The 17,508-nt window shown below is 44.0% G+C and overlaps 1 protein-coding gene across 1 annotated transcript in view; it reads left to right on the top strand.

The window, feature by feature from the left end:
* LOC309564607 (ligand-dependent corepressor-like) overlaps positions 1-17,508 on the top strand; it is a gene marked incomplete at its 3' end in the record, with an annotated part of 107,651 nt that overhangs the window by 39,203 nt on the left and 50,940 nt on the right. The window contains exon 2 of the mRNA XM_082269261.1: positions 20-85. Within this exon, the coding sequence (XP_082125387.1) occupies positions 20-85 (66 nt within the window). The remainder of the gene's footprint in view (positions 1-19; positions 86-17,508) is intronic.

The raw sequence follows: 17,508 nt of genomic DNA, 5'->3' as shown, positions 1-17,508 counted from the left end.
TTTCTCTTTTCTCTTGCAGGTTTTGAGAGTATTTTAGAAGGGCTGTTTGGACCGGGATTACTTCAAGATCTCAGCTTATTCAAAGGTTTGCCATCTTTTTTATTTATTTTGGGTCTAACCATTTTCTTCCACTGATAATGACACTTTGTAATCACTGAATTTGTTTTGTTGAATAATGTAACTTGTAATGTTACATTTTTTTTCATTTTATTATGATTTTATTCGTGATGTTTTTTTAGAGGCGGTTCACATTCGCGAGACTTGTCAGGCGACTTGTCAGACTGACAAGTCGCGCTCCCTCGCGGTCCATTGACCGCTACAGGACCCGTTCTAATATGAGTGACACAAGTCACTCCGACTTAGAAAAAGGGTCCTGTACTATTTCGGGCCTACCTCGGAGCGACTTGCATAGACATTCATTATGTGAAGTCCCTGCAAGTCACTCCGAAGTCGTGGTGCATGGCACTGCACAGTGGTGTCGCCTCAGTGTGAATCGGCTCTTAAAGTGAAGCTCTTGGTGTCCTTACCATCTGATTATACCTCTCATCTTTCTAATGCCACTCTTTGGCCACCCGGAGCCAAAATGTTATCCTAGTGTAAGCTCCAATCTTCATTCTTGCCATCTTTTATTTTTTGACGGCCGGTTCACACCAGATTCTGTCCAGTGCATTTCTTATTAAAAACTCATGGACGGTGTTTAAAGGGTGACTCCACTTTGGTTGGAAAAAATAGCAAATAATAATCTAGCATTTTATAAATGCTACAAAAGTCATAATGTAATTGAATGTTATTAAAAATGAACACCTAAACAAAGGGCGTAAACGCCTAGTGCATTATCCACATCATTTTATTCACATGTAAAAATGTTCGATTATTCACAATCTGAATATATATTCTCTTTGTACGTATCCCAGGTACCCTAAGGTCAGCCCATTCATGGAACTCCTCTGGTTTGAATGGATATCCTTAAACCAGCTGGTGAGTTTTGAGGGACAAGCTCTCTTCCTCAGAACGGGAGTCTTGCTCCTGAGGAAGGGGGCTTGTCCCCCGAAACACATCAGCTGGTTTTAGGACATCCATTTGAATCAGAGGAGTTCAATCGATGGATCTTGCTCTGAGGAAGGGGGCTTGTCCCCTGAAACGTGTCAGCTAGTTTTTAGACATCCATTTAGGCCACAGGGATTCCATCAATCGGTCTTGCCCTGAGGAAGGGGGCTTGTCCCTTGAATTGTGTCAGCTGGTTTTAGGACATACATTTGAACCAGAGGAGTTCCATTAATGGATCTTGCTCTGAGGAAGGGGGCTTGTCCCCTGAAACGTGTCAGCTAGTTTTTAGACATCCATTTAGGCCACAGGGATTCCATCAATTGGTCTTGCCCTGAGGAAGGGGGCTCGTCCCTTGAATTGTGTCAGCTGGTTTTAGGACATACATTTGAACCAGAGGGATTCCATCAATAGGTCTTGCCCTGAGGAAGGGGGTTTATCCCTTGAAACGTGTCAGCTGGTTTTAGGATATCCATTTGAACCAGAGGAGTTCCATTGATGGATCTTGCTCTGAGAGATGGGGCTTGTCCCCTGAAACGAGTCAGCTGCTTTTGGAACATCCATTTGAACCAGAGGGATTCCATCAATGGGTCTTGCTCTGAGGAAGGAAGCTTGTCCCCTGAGATGCGTTAGCTGGTTTCAGGCCATCAATTAAATTCAAAGCCCTCTTCCTCAGAGCAAGACCCATGGATGGAACTCCTCTGGTTCATATGGATGTTCTAAAACCAGCTGAGGGGTTTCGAGGGAGACATGCCCCCTTCCTCAGAGCAAGACTCCTGTTCTGAGAAAGGGGGGCTTGTCTCCCGAAACCCGTCAGCTGGTTTTAGGACATCACTTAGATCCAGAGGAGTTCCATTGACGGACTGACCTTATGGGTTCGTTGGATATGTACCATGCTTTTATTCATTCTTTTTTGGCATTGTTACCTGTGAATAAAGTGCTGTGGATATGGCACTAGGCATTTGCGCCATTTGTTTAAAGTTCCATCATCATTTTCATTATCCAGTCCGGGTGGCACAGTGACAATTTTGATCTGAAGAATGTTGGCCCAGCTTCTCTGGTAGCTCTTCCTGCAATGCAATACGTCCACCTGGAGGCGCTCTGTACACAGATGGTATACAGAACGCCCTCCACAAATGTCATTTCCTGCTTGTGTGATTGGCTCACTGATTTCCCCAGAAGTCTGCACTAAGATACAAGTCAGATTTTGGGCATCCCCTGCAATAAAAATATCATTTTTTCTGAGAAACTCCAAAGGGAAATTCCGTCTAAAGGGATGCAGACCCTGCCACTTTCCTCATTAAAACCCTGCAGCTGATTTGATAATGATAAGGTCGCTCCCATTGGCATTCACTGTGCACATGGACACAGAGAAACAAACCGCTATTTTTTCAGAATAAAAAAAAAAGGTGGAATTTGCTACAAAGTTTGTTAAAATTCCTGCAATGGAGATTAACCGGGGGGGGAGGGTTTTTTTTCTTTTTTCTCAATAAAAGAGGAGTTACTCTTTAAAATGGATTCCAATGGCATAGTTCACGCCAGTGCAGTCAACAAAAAAAGAACAGGTTGTATTTTTCGGTATCTGGAATGCAGAAAAAATGCACGTGTCCTCAAAAAGAGGGAAAACTGCAGAAATTGTGGTGTGAACCGGCCCTAAGAGGCTAAGCATTTTTCTTGCACTGATGACGCACGTTCTGATACTTTTATCTCAGATTTTTTTGTTTTGTTGAATTATGTGACGTGTATTGTGTGATCCGTCTTGAAGTGAACTTGTGCTTTGCTCATGTGAGGTGCCCCCCCCCCCCCATTACATTATATCTCCCATCATTCTCCCGCCACTCTGCTTGGCCTCCTGGAGCCAAAATTAACCAGCCCTGGACCGCCTGCCACAGGTTTATGTTGGTACTTTGGTGTTAAATACCCGGTATCTGCCATAACTGTGGTATTTTATTACAGGGTGGGCGGTCCTCTTTCACATAAAAGTGGTCCCAGCAGCTGATTCACCACGGGATCACTTTTATGGGCGGCGGGAGAGGTGCCCTCCTGACGCTTTCCGGTCCTTTTCCTCGCTTCCCGGAGCCGTTGGTAGCTGGGAATACAATCCAGCCCATCCCATGTCCCAGGCAGGAAGTTGAGTGAGGGCAAGATGACCCCCACTCCACTCTATGGCCTTGGAGGACCGGAGCGATGTCATACATCACTTCCTCCCAACGGCCTTAAAGGGACCATTTTTTTTTTTTTTTTTTTTTTTCAGGAAGTCGAGTGAGGGCCAGATGACCTTCACTCTATGGCCTTGGAGGACCGGAGCAACGTTATAAGTCGCTTCCTCCCAATGGCCTTAAATGCCCATTTTTTTTTTTTTTTTTTTTGCTTTTAAGTGTAGATGTGAGGTGTGAGGTCTTTTTGACCCCCAGATCTCACATTAGAGGACCTGTCCTGCTTATTTCTATATTAACGGATGTTTACATTCCTTGTAATAGGAATAAAAGTGATAAAAAAAAAAATGTTTTTAAAGGGACAGTGTAAAAAAAAAAAAGGTAAAAAAAAATGAAAGCACCCCGTCCCTCTGAGCTCATGCGTAGAAGCGAACGCATACGCAAGTCGCGCCCACATATGTAAACGGTGTTCAAACCACACATGTGAGGTATCGCCGCGATCGTTGGAGCGACAGCAAAAATGTGAGCACAAGACCGCCTCTGTAACTCTAAACTGGTAACCTGTAGAAATGTTTAACGTGTCGCCTATGGGGATTTTTAAGTACCAATGTTTGTCGCCATTCCACGAGCGTGTGCAATTTTGAAGCGTGACATGTTGGGTATCTATTTATTCGGCCTAACATTATCTTTCACATTATAGAAAACAAAATTGGGCTAACTTTACTGTTTTCTTATTTTTTTAATTCAAATAAGTGTATTTTTTGAAAAAAAACTGCTTTTGAAAGGCCGCTGCGCAAATACGGTGTGACATAAAGTATTGCAATGATCTCCATTTTATTCTCTAGGCTAGGGTCTCAGCTAAAAAAAAAAAAAAGTGTGTGTATATATGTATATGTGTGTGTGTGTGTGTATGTATGTGTATATATGTATATGTGTGTGTGTGTGTGTGTGTGTGTATGTATATATATATATATATATATATATATATATATATATATATATATATATATATATATATATATATATATATATATGTGTATGTGTGTGTGTGTATATATATATATATATATATATATATATATATATATATATATACACACACACATATATACACATGTATATATATAATGTATGTATGTGTGTGTGTGTATGTGTGTGTGTATATATATATATATATATATATATATATATATATATATATATATATATATATATACAATATAAAAAATATAGTTTGAGGGGTTTTTTTTTCTTTTTTGCACACATGCTAAGTGTTATGCTGGCCATATACTATACGAAAAAAAATTCAAACTCCTTTTCGAAAAACGAACACTCAGCCATCAATGCCATCATGTAATGAACGCATTTTGATCGATGAATCATTAGATGGACATAAATCAGTTTTTCATTCATTTTGTCACATATGCCTAGTACAAACAGTCTGAGCGAGAAACACATTAATCTTTCATTTTATCGTTCGTTCGGCAGAATTTTCCAAACTGTTGCTTTTTTTTGATTTTTCGGCTCTGAAAAGGTAAAACCGATTTTCTATTTGTGCCCATTAACTGGACGAAAAACGAACAAACGGCCCGAATAACGACAGGTTTTCAAAATATTTTTCGGCTTGTGTATGGCCAGCATCAGTCCACTCTAAAACTAAAATCCCGGCATCTATAGATCTCCACTTTCTAACTGTAACACTAACCCTGTAAAGAAGAAATCGGTATATATGTAAATTACCTTGTGGGTCAGCCCATACCCCTAATAATCATATACAAAACCAAAAAGAAAAAGATGAGGCTTTTCAGGCCAGTTGGGAGAAGGAGGACCAAGAATCACAACAATTTTAAATAAAATATTTAATATTACATATTTAAAAAAAAAAAACATATACAATTGGGACAAAAAAAGGGTCCCATATGAAAAATACAAACAAGATAAAAAACACAGTGCAGAAATCTATTCCCCTGCCAATACTTAATGCTGATGTTTGTGCAAGTCTCAGATGACACACGGTCTAGGGGTTCCAGCAAGCCAACGCGTTTCGCATAGGGCTTTGTCAGGGCCAGAGAGACCAGACAAGACGTGGTATTTCCCACTGCATGCAGAAACAGGAATGGCAGGATAGACATAGGATCCCTATATCAAGATAAGACGTCCGGATATCATATCCAAGAACATAGATTAATTTTGATTATTCATCAGAGGTGCGGCTTAATCTCCATTCACTAGTACCTTCTTAGATTAAATACTTGTCCTATTTCTATCAATCAGGGTGCACGGTAGCTCATTAATATTAGAGCGGGCTGTAATGGCCTTGTAAAGTGCACATCCGAGTATTCTTTGCTTATATGTCTGGTAGGTGCCAGAAGGGAAGATCTAGTGTATACTCAAAGTCCCATATAGGATTGAGGCTGGAAATTCTGAGGCATGCTGTACAATCAAAGACAGCACAGATCCATGGCTGGAACCCTCATCGATGGGGAAAGCCTCAAAGATCGTAGTCCGACTGCGTAGCCTGCCCTACAGGTCATTACAGCCCGCTCTAAAATTAGTGAGCTACTGTCCACCCTGATTGATAGAAATAGGACAAGTATTTAATCTAAGAAGGTAATAGTGAATGGAGATTAATCCGCACCTCTGATGAATAATCAAAATTAATCTATGTTCTTGGATATGATATCCGGACCTCTTATCTTGATATAGGGATCCTATGTCTATCCTGCCATTCCTGTTTCTGCATGCAGTGGGAAATACCGGTCTTGTCTGGTCTCTCTGGCCCTGAAGAAGCCCTATGTGAAACACGTTGGCTTGCTGGAACCCCTAGACCGTGTGTCATCTGAGACTTGCACAAACATCAGCATTAAGTATTGACATTCCCAGTCCAGGGAATAGATTTCTGCACTGTTTTTTTTTTCTTGTTTGTATTTTTCATATGGGACCCTTTTTTTTGTCCCAATTGTATATGGGTTTTTTTTAATATGTAATATTAAATATTATTTTTATTTAAAATTGTTGTGATTCTTGGTCCTCCTTTTCCCAACTGGCCTGAAAAGCCCCATCTTTTTCTTTTTGGTTTTGTGTAAGGCTGCATTCATACTTGAGCGTAGCGTTTTTTCAGTTTTTTCACCACGATTTTCAGGTGTTTTTTTTTTTCAGTCGTTTTTGGAGGCAGGCATGGACATCTATCAAAAACGCTGGTGATCAGCCCAAAAAGAAGCTCATGTACTTTTTTCAGCTACAGGCGTTTTGCTTCAGGCGTTAAAACGCTCAGATGTGAACAGGGGCCATTTAAATGAATGGGGTTTTATTTGTTGGGCGTTTTGGAATGCTTTTTTTGAGCGTTTTTGGAGCTGAAAAAAGCTCAAAAACGCCCAGGTGTAAATGGAGCCTTAGGCTCCATTCACACCTGGGCGTTTTCAGCTCCAAAAACGCTCAAAAGAAACACTTCCAAAATGCCCAACAAGTAAAACCCCATTCATTTAAATGGCCCCTGTTCACATCTGAGCGTTTTGCAAAACGCCTGTAGCTGAAAAAAGTACATGAGCTTCTTTTTGGGCTGATTACCAGCGTTTTTGATAGATGTCAATGAAAAACGCCTGAAAAAATCGCGGTAAAAAACGCTACGCTCAAGTGTGAATGCAGCCTTAGAAATCGGTATACTTACCTTTTTTGAAGCTGATCCGACCCGATCCCACGCTGAGCTGTCATGTGCGGCTTCGCTGTGGAGGCGAGTGCAGAGGGCACATCAAACAATGGAAGCTCCATAGTAAGTCTATGGGTGACGTCATTCCCCATTAATTTCAGAGTCGTTGTTGGTTGTGTCCTCTGCAGAACTTCCCCTACTGGAAACCGGACCGGATCAGCTTCAAAAAGAGTAATTCTACTGATTTCTTCTTTACAGGACTATATAGGTTAGTGTAAGACCATGGAGATCTATAGATGCAGGGATTTTAGTTTTAGGGCAGATGTATCCTTTTAAATAATTTTAGGCCTAAAGATTACATAAACCCCCAAAACATGATATATGTTCTGAAAGCAGACACCCTAGAGCAGTAAAGGGGAACCTTGGCACCCCGGATGTTTTGGAACTACATTTCCCATGAAGCTAATGCAGTGTAGGTGAGCATCATGGGAAATGTAGTTCCAAAACATTCAGGGTGCCAAGGTTCGCCATCACTGGCCTAGAGCATAAAATCGAGGTAGTTCCAATGTTTTATGTCCGTCTTATCGCAAAGGTAAAAAATACAATAAAGGTAATTTTAGGGCAAACAAAAGCAATAAATTGCCCAATTTTTGGGTAAAATATAAAAGATGAGGTTGCACCGAGTAAATGAGACAAAACATGTCAAATCGTTACCCACTTCCAAACTTAGAACTCATGCAGCACTGTACTCATACTAAATTTGTGTGATTTTTTTTTTTTTTGAGACCGAGCTTTTATTTTTGTAGTAATTTTTGTAATCATCGCTGGGTATTTTTTAGTTTTTGCTAAACAAATAAAGAGTTTTGGGGGGGGGGGGAGTTTTTCTTAGTTTCTGTTACAAAATTTTGTAAATAAGCACTTTTTCCCCTTCACTGATGTGCGTCGATTGGTGGCACTGATGGGCTGCACTAATGGGCAGTCTTTATGGGCACTGATGGGCAGGCACTGACAGGCATCTCTAATGGGCACTGATTGGCATCACTGGTAGACACAGGTGGGCATCACTGGGTGGCCCAGGCGGGCATCGCTGATGCGGCTGCACTGATAATCACTGTACTGATTATCAGAGCAGACCCCCCCCCCTCTGTCAGCGCGAGTAGAGGGCTGCTGAGAACCACACTTTGTATTTACACTGTGATTGGACACACGCTGATCATGCGGTAAAGAGCCTATAACATACTTGCTTTGTGCACTCATTTGGTGGAGGGGGGATTATGGTGCGGGGTTGTTTTTCAGAGATTGGGCTTGGCCACTTAGTTCCAGTAAAGGAAAATCTTAGTCCCAGTTTACATTAGGGCTGCACGATATTGGAAAAAAGTACATTGCGATATTTTTTTTTTTTTTCCAATGATATATATTGCGATATTGAGAGGAAATCATGGAAGTATTGCAGCAGCACAGCCTTCTTCTGATTGTAATTGCAGATTGCACCATACAGCCAAGGCAGGGCAGGGTTAATGTTATTTTAGGGATTGACAGTGACAGTCAGTGTGGATTAGGCACAGTGGGGACTCAGTGGTGGCAGGAGGTAGAAGAAAACAGCCTGACATGACATCCGTCCAGTCCCACATGTACTGACTCGACTCTTCACTCTGAACTGTTACTTATACGAGCTTGTTTCCAGTTCTTCAGTGTCAGTGTGCTGAGAGTCGCTGATTGGTTACTCTAGGATCATATTCCCATCAGCTGGAGTACTAGGCTAGCTGCTGGCAGGCAGACTCGGGCTGTGTTCTGCTACAACCACTGTGAGTCATCCCGACTTCTCCCTGCCTAATGCCTATGCCTTACATCGTATCTTCGGCGATGTGAGTATCGCACCCGCCCACAGCACGATAGTCGATATCACATCGACTATCGTTCAGCCCTAGTTTACATATACGCGATGCGGGAACCCTGGGAATCCACTGCGGGTTCCCGCATCGCATTCAACTCGCAGGCAGTTCACACTGCCATATGTGAATCGCTGGGGGTGTCAATACAATGTTAAGGACACCCCCAGATCAGTTTGCATATCGCAGTGCAAACTGTCAGTTCAGACATGAATCGGATTGCATGGGTGTGAACACCCCCAGGCAATTCGATTCTGGTGTGGACCCAATGCGAGTTGTGTCCGAATGCGATGCAAATTCAGCCAGTGCGCTCCGAATCGCATGCAATGTCCGTCATCGCACATATGTGAACCGGGACTTAGGGCATCAGCATACCAAGACATTTTGGACAATTTCATGCTCCCAACTTTGTGGGAGGAGTTTGGGGATGGCCCCTTCCTGTTCCAACATGACTGCGCACCAGTGCACAAAGCAAGGTCCATAAAGACATGGATGAGCGAGTTTGGGGTGGAGGAACTTGATTGGCCTGCACAGAGTCCTGATAGCACACCTTTGGAATGTAATTGGAGTGCAGACTGCGAGCCAGGCCTTCTCAACATCAGTGCCTGACCTCACAAATGCGCTTCTGGAAGAATGGTCAAACATTCCATAGACACACTCCTAAACCTTGTGGACAGCCTTCCCAGAAGAGTTGAAGCTGTTATAGCTGCAGAGGGTGGGCCAACTCAATATTGAACCCTATGGACTAAGACTGGGATGCCATTAAAGTTCATGTGCGTGTAAAGGCAGGCGTCCCAATACTTTTGGTAGTATTGTGTATTTTTTGTCAGCTTTAAAAGTCCCATGAAATATATTTTTTTCCTGTTTGTGGTCCCCATTCTCTGACTGCCATACTGTAATAGAGACCTATTCCTCAGCACACTTGACCCACAAACGCTTTCCTGCAGTAGTGCTTCAAAATATTTCTTGTGGGAAGCGATTGCTGGGCCACACTGTGCCTGAATCGGCTCCTTTATATAGTTGTGGAGAATCTGAGGGCCCATTCACATGCATTTTAATTAGAAATCTAAATTGTCTAAGTCTGATTAGCATCTCTGCACTGCAGTGTAGTTGGGACAGGCAAACACAGAGTGTGCGTACATTACTGCGCCTGCTGCAACATGCACCCAACATTCAGTTTTTAAGTACCGTAGTTTGGCACCATTCCACGAGTGTGCGCAGTTTTATAGCGTGACATGTTGGGTATCTATTTACTCGGCATAACATCTTCTATATTTTTTCCCCAAAAAATGGGTTATAAATTGTTTTGTATGTTTGTTTGTTTTTTTTTAATTCTAAATGTAGTGCCGGGTCACACTTGTGCGATGCGGGAAGGCTGCGAATTCACAGCCTGTTCCCGCATCGCAAACGCACCCCTGGCAGTTCACACTGCCATACGCGATACGCTGGGGGTGTCAATGAAATGTTAACGACACCCCCAGTTTGATCGCATATTGCAGTGCGATCTTTACAGTTCGCACAGGATCGGATCGCACAAGTGTGAACCACTGTGAGATCCGATCCTGATGCGGCTGAAAAAAAGGGTCCTGTGCGACTTTTGTGCGGGTGCAGTGCGAATTTCAGTCATACAAAGTGTATGGCTGAATTCGCACAGCCGATCGCATGTAATGAAGGAGCAGTGCGCTCCGATATTACATGCGATTGCCGCAGCCGCACATATGTGAACCGGCACTTAAAGTATATTTTTTCCCAAAACAAATTGCATTTAAAAAAAATCGCTGCACAAATACTGTGTGACATGACAAATTGCAATAACCCCCATTTTATTCTCTAGGGTCTCTGCTTAACCACTTGCCGACTGCCTAACGCCGATCTACGTCGGCAGTCAGCCCCTCACAGGCAAAGTGACGTAGGGCTACATCACTAGCTTGTGAGGGTCTAGGGAGCGAGCGCGCGCCCCCGCGTGGTCACGGCCCCCCCCCCCCCCCCCCCCCGCGCGTGTGACCAGCGGACCCGATGTCCGCCGGTCACTCGGCGATCGGCGGGGGAGAGGGAGAATGTCAGGCAGCTTGTGTAAACAAGCCACCTGTCCTTCTCCTTGCTGTAAAGACACTGATCACACGGATCTAGTATGTAGATCCGTTGATCAGTGTCCTTACAGCTCAACCCACAGCCAATCACAGTAGAAAGCACGCCCCTAGGGACACACACAGCCCCTCCCTTCCAAATAAAGTTAACCCCTTCACAACCAGTGTATTTTTACAGTAACAGTGCATATGTATAGCACTGATTACTGTAGAAATGTCACTGGTAACCCCAAAAGTGTCACAAATGTCAGTCAAGGGTCCGATCTGTCCGCCACAATGTCGCAGTACCGCAAAAAAAATCGCAGATCGCCGCCATTACGCGTTAAAGAAAAAAACACCAAAAATGACAAAAATCTTTCCCTTTGTTAGTAAACGCGATAACTTTTGCGCAAACCAATCAAAATACGCTTTTTGCGATTTTTTTTTTTTTTTTTTTTTTTTTTTTTTTTTTACCAAACATATGTAGCATAAAACAAATTGGCCGAAAATTTTAAAAAATTTTGATTTTTACTTTTTTTTTTTTTTGGGGGAATTTCATATAAAAAAATGTGAAAAATATTGTTATTTTTGCAAAATTGACACTCTTTTTTTGTTTATAGCGCGTGATCAAAAAATCGCACAGGTGATCAAATACCACCAAAAGAAAGCTCTGTTTGTGGGAAAAAAAGGACGTCAAATTCGTTTAGGTACAGCGTCGCATGACCGCGCAATTGTCCGTTAAAGTCACGCAGTGCCGAATCGCAAAATACCCCCTGGTCAGGAGGGGGGTAAAATCTTCCGGGGCTTAAGTGGTTAAAGTATATTTTTTCCCAAAACAAATTGCATTTAAAAAAATCGCTGCACAAATACCGTGTGACATGACAAATTGCAATAACCCCCATTTTATTCTCTAGGGTCTCTGCTTAAAAAAAAAAAAATGTATAGGTTTGGGGCTTCTGAGTAATTTTCTAGCAAAAAAAAAAATGCAGATTTTTACATGTAGGAGAGAAATGTCAGAATTTGCTTGGGTGGCAACTGGTTAAACCCCAAAATCCCCTTTTTAACTGCTGCGTGTATGACCTCCACCCCCGCCCCCACCCCAGAAATACCCACCTCCTCATTCTTGCAGTACGGTGGTTAATCTCTTGCCAGTTGCTATCATTTTCTCCATGGCTGCTGCCTGGTTTTCGGCCTCTTGATTGGCGTGCACACGGTGGTCGCTCATTCCGGCACAGCTGGAGTGTGTCGGGAAAATGTGCTAAGCTGCATGCTTAGTGTGCATTCAGTAGAAGGCTATGAGTTTTTTTAGTAGTCAAGTTTAGTTCCGCTTTAAGTAGATCGTAAAATGTGTGTTTCTTTATTTCTCTGTATGTTCATTCACTCCTGACTGATTTCTTTTAGCAAATGCCGTTGAATTTGTATTTAACACCTTCTCGCCCCGGCCTATAACAGATTAATGGCATGGCAGGTATTTCATCCATCTGAGTGCATGTCCTATGACGTCCTCTGACAATGACTGATCACTGTACCGGCCCGCTGCCAGTATCACGTGATAGCTGTGACCAATCACAGCAGATCACATGACCATTATAAAACAATGGATGGCTTCCTTTCATGTGTTGCTAGCTGTGATTGGTCACAGTGATTCCTCTGACGATGACTGATCACTGTACCGGCCCGCTGCAAGTATCACGTGATAGCTGTGACCAATCACAGCAGATCACATGACCATTATAAAACAATGGGTGGCTTCCTTTCATGTGCTGCTAGCTGTGATTGGTCACAGTGATCACATGGTACAGACAGGGCACCGTACAATCACAGCCCATCTTGTACCTTGTAACAATTGTATAAAAACAGTGCGCTTATTCAAACCCTTGTGTGATATGCCCCCCAAAAAAAAATCATACCATATGCGAAGAAGAAATGCTACATGTATGGATGATCGATCTTTCTTGTACAACGATTTCACTCCAGAAATAAAGAGATTATTCTCCCACTCTACAAGACTCTGGTCCGTCTACATCTGGAGTATGCTGTCCAGTTCTGGGCACCGGTCCTCGGGAAGGATGTGCTGGAACTGGAGAGAGCCCAGAGAAGGGCAACAAAAATAATTAGGGGAATGGAGGACATCAGATATGAGGAAAAACTACAAGCACTGAACTTATTCTCTCTGGAGAAGAGACGATTGAGGGGGGATATGATATCAATGTACAAATACTGTACTGGTGACCCTAGCATAAGGAACAAACTATTCAGAGAAAGGGAATACAATAAGACACGAGGCCACTCACTAAAATTAGAGGAAAGGCGGTTTAACCTCAAACTACGTAAGGGGTTCTTCACTGTAAGAGCGGTAAGGATGTGGAATTCTCTTCCACAAGCAGTGGTATGAGCAGGGAGCATCGATAGTTTAAAAAACTATTAGATGGGCACCTTAAAGACCACAACATACAGGGGTATACAATGCACAGCATACAGGGGTATACAATGCACAGCATACAGGGGTATACAATGCACAGCATACAGGGGTATACAATGCACAGCATACAGGGGTATACAATGCACAGCATACAGGGGTATACAATGCACAGCATACAGGGGTATACAATGTACAACATACAGGGGTATACAATGTACAGCATACAGGGGTATACAATGTACAGCATACAGGGGTATACAATATACAACATACAGGGGTATACAATGTACAGCATACAGGGGTATACAATGTACAACATACAGGGGTATACAATGTACAGCATACAGGGGTATACAATGTACAGCATACAGGGGTATACAATATACAACATACAGGGGTATACAATGTACAGCATACAGGGGTATACAATGTACAGCATACAGGGGTATACAATGTACAGCATACAGGGGTATACAATGTACAACATACAGGGGTATGCAAGGTACGGTTAGCAGCAAACACACACACGGGTTGAACTGGATGGACTGATGTCTTATTTTTTTTTTTTTTTTTTTTTTTCTTCAGTAACTATGTAACTATACAGTGTCCATATCCTGTGTAAATTAACAAAAAAGAAAAAAACCTCAAAACAAAGTCCAAAAAGAGACAATTTTTTTAGTGATAATCCAGTAATGCATGCTCCAGCCACAGGAACCTCTCCCCTGCTATTGATCCTGCCCAAGTGGTTCTATATTGCTGAGCAGATCCTCCACCAGCCACCATTAAATTAAATGGCCACTCACCTTAAGGCTAAGTTCACATGTAGGGTTTTTCTGCTCTAGGATCAGCTCAAAAAACGCCCAACAAGACCAATCCTATTCATTTCAATGGCCCCCTAATGAGGTGGCACTGATGTGGTGCAGGGATGAGGCTTTGCTGATGGGCACAGATCGGGGTGCGCTGATGGGCTGCACTGATGGGCTGCACTAATGTGGTGCAGGGATGAGGCTGTGCTGATGGGCACCGATCAGGGTGCGCTGATGGGCTGCACTAATGTGGTGGCACTGATGGGCTGCACTAATGTGGGTCAGGGATGAGGCTGTGCTGATGGGCACAGATCAGAGTGCGCTTATGGGCTGCAATAATGAGGTGGCACAGATGAGGCTGCGCTGATGAGCACGGATAAGGCTTCACTAATGGGATGGCACAGATGAGGCTGCGCTAATGAGCACGGATTAGGCTGTGCTGATGGGCATGGATAAGGCTGCACTAATGAGGTGGCACTGATAGGCAGCGCTCCCTGTTCACTCAGCGATGGTAAGGAAAGGGCAACCGATCAAACCAGCAACCTCAACCCCAGTTGTCAAACTGGGAAGATGATGCCAGAGGAGGGGGGGCAGTGAGAGCAAGCCGCACTCATCACAGCACTGCCCACGAGAGGAGGACCGCCGGTTCACACAAAGTAGCGTGTATCCTGCTCCAGCAGGCCGCAACGCCGAGGCCTCAATTATCGGGCAGCCCGACTTTAGTCTGCGCACCTGTGGGGTCCACATGGGAGGAATCCAAACTGCTGCTGCGGTGTAGCCCAGGCTCTATGACGCAATTTCCAGTCGCCATTGTGACCTGGCACCTGGGTTTTGTGGAGCCCTGCTTTATATGTAAAAAGGCGTTTTTTTTAATGGTCTGGTCATCTCTTAAGGTGAGCGGCCAATTCACTTAATGGTGGATGGTGGAGGATCTGTTCAGCAATATAGAACCACCAGGACACGATCAATAGCAGGGGGGAGGTTCCTGTGGATGGAGAATGCACTACTGGATTATCACTAAAAAAATAATTATTTTTAGACTCTGTTTTGATGTTTTTGCTGTGTGCCGTTTTTGGCATATCACACACGGGTTTGAATCCCTGCACCATTTTTACCAAATATTATTTTTATCCTAGTGTTTGAGTTCACTGATTCGAGGCTCCATTCACATATAGGCATCTCGGATCACGGACAGAATTGCCGCGGTTCTGCCCGTGATCCCGGACCATTGCAAGTTGTGGGACGCCCGTGCGCTTTCCGTGACTTTCAATAGCACCCCAAACACTGCGCGATTGTCGACTGACGAATTGCGGTAAAATCGCGCAAACAGAATCGCGGGACGCCGGTCGCCCAAAAAAAGTACAAGAGGTTATTTTGGGAGACAGGTGTCCTGCGATTCTGTTTGTCGCCCAATGAATTGCGGTAAAATTGCTTAAACAGAATCGCGGGACGCCTGTTGCCCAAAAAAAGTACAAGAACTTCTTTTAGGCAACGGTTGTCCCGCGATTCTGTTTGTCTCCCGATGAATCGCGGTAAAATTGCGCAAACAGAATCGCGGGACACCGGTTGCCTGAAAGACGGTCTTTTACTTTTTTTGGCGCGCCGTGTTTGGGGTGCTATTGCAAGTCACGGAAATAGCACGGGCGTCCCGCGACTTGCAATGGTCCGGGATCGCGGGCAGAATCGCGGCAATTCTGCTCGCGATTCGAGGCGCCTATATCTGAATGGAGCCTAACGGTTGTAGCTGTGCACAAAAAAGGTATATCAGAATTGTATTTATTCACGTAGCAGCGCATAAGTATTTCACTACAACCCATCTGTACCATGTGATTAGCTTTGGCCAATCACAGCTAATCACCATTGTAAACATTAACCGGTTGCCGACCGCCGCACGACTATATACTGCGGCGGTCAGCCCCGGCCAGGCAGAGTGACGTATCGGTACGTCACTCGCCTGTCACTGACTTGCGAGCCTATAGCGAGCGGGCGCGCGCCCGCCGAGGCGCGCGCCCGCCGCGGCTCGTTCACAGACAAGTCAGTGCGTGTGACCGGCGGACTCGATGTCCGCCAGTCACACTGCGATCGCTCCTGTGAAGGGAGAAAGACAGAGCAGCTTGTGTAAACAAGCTGCCTGTCAGTTCTCCCTGTGTAAAAGTAAAGATCTGACCGTTCTACTATGTAGAACGGTTGATCTTTGCTTTTACACCAATAGCAATGTCCCTACACAGTAGAAAGCACGCCCCTAGGACACACTTAACCCCTCCCTTCCCAATAAAGTTAACCCCTTCCCTGCCAGTGTCATTTTTGCAGTAACAGTGCATATGTATAGCACTGATTACTGCAGTAATGTCACTGGTAACCCCAAAAGTGTCAAAAATGTCAGTCAAGGGTCCGATCTGTCCGCCGCAATGTCGCAGTACCGAAAAAAAAATCGCAGATCGCCGCCATTACGCGTTAAAAAAAAAACACCAAAAATGACAAAAATCTTTCTCTTTGTTAGTAAACGCGATAACTTTTGCGCAAACCAATCAAAATACGCTTTTTGCGATTTTTTTTACCAAACATAGGTAGCATAAAACAAATTGGCCGAAAAATGTTAAAAAATTTTGATTTTTACTTTTTTTTTTGGGGAATTTCATATAAAAAAATGTGAAAAATATTGTTATTTTTGCAAAATTTACGCTCTTTTTTTGTTTATAGCGCGTGATCAAAAAATCGCACAGGTGATCAAATACCACCAAAAGAAAGCTCTGTTTGTGGGAAAAAAAGGACGTCAAATTCGTTTAGGTACAGCGTCGCACGACCGCGCAATTGTCCGTTAAAGTCACGCAGTAAAAAATCGCAAAAAAACCCCTGGTCCTTTAGCAGCCAAATCCTCCGGGGCTTAAGTGGTTAAATTATTCAGTTTCATTCAGTAAAAATGGTTGCTTAGCCCAGGTTCACACTGATGCAATGCGGGAAACGCACAATATTTGTTGCGTTTCCCCGCATCGCACTGCATAGCAATTGCACGGCATGCAGGTGTCAATGTTAGATTAACGACACCCAGAAAGAGATAGCAAAACACAGTGTGATTGCCAAAATCGCATCGCACAGTTGTGAACACCCCATGTCGTTACTGCTCATCTCCTCGATCACAGGGGTGAGCGGTCAAATGCTGAGCTCAGAACTGCTGCGTCAGGGGAGAGAGAGCGGGGGTATGGGGGTTTGGGGGTTCCGAGAAAGGGCTCACTCCTCCGTGATGGAGGTGAGCAGGAATGACTGGGCCTCACTGAGAAACTTCCCTGAACACTTACCTGGCTCATCTCACAGCTGCAGCACCGCTCCTCTCACTTCCTGGTCTCACAGGGGACACTGAGGGCAGCGGAGCCATAGGCTCACACCGCTGTCAGTCAGACTCCTGAGAGGAGGGAGTGGGGGTTTGGCTTTCCCGCGCTGTGTGTGTCTATGGACGCTGCCAGGAGTGCTTACAATAATTA

Source organism: Pelophylax lessonae (genome assembly GCF_965119305.1).
Source record: "Pelophylax lessonae genome assembly, chromosome: 9".
In the NCBI taxonomy this organism is placed as follows: domain Eukaryota; kingdom Metazoa; phylum Chordata; class Amphibia; order Anura; family Ranidae; genus Pelophylax; species Pelophylax lessonae.
The sequence above is the reverse complement of the archived record's forward strand: the minus strand, read 5'-3'. Positions and strand labels throughout refer to the sequence as shown.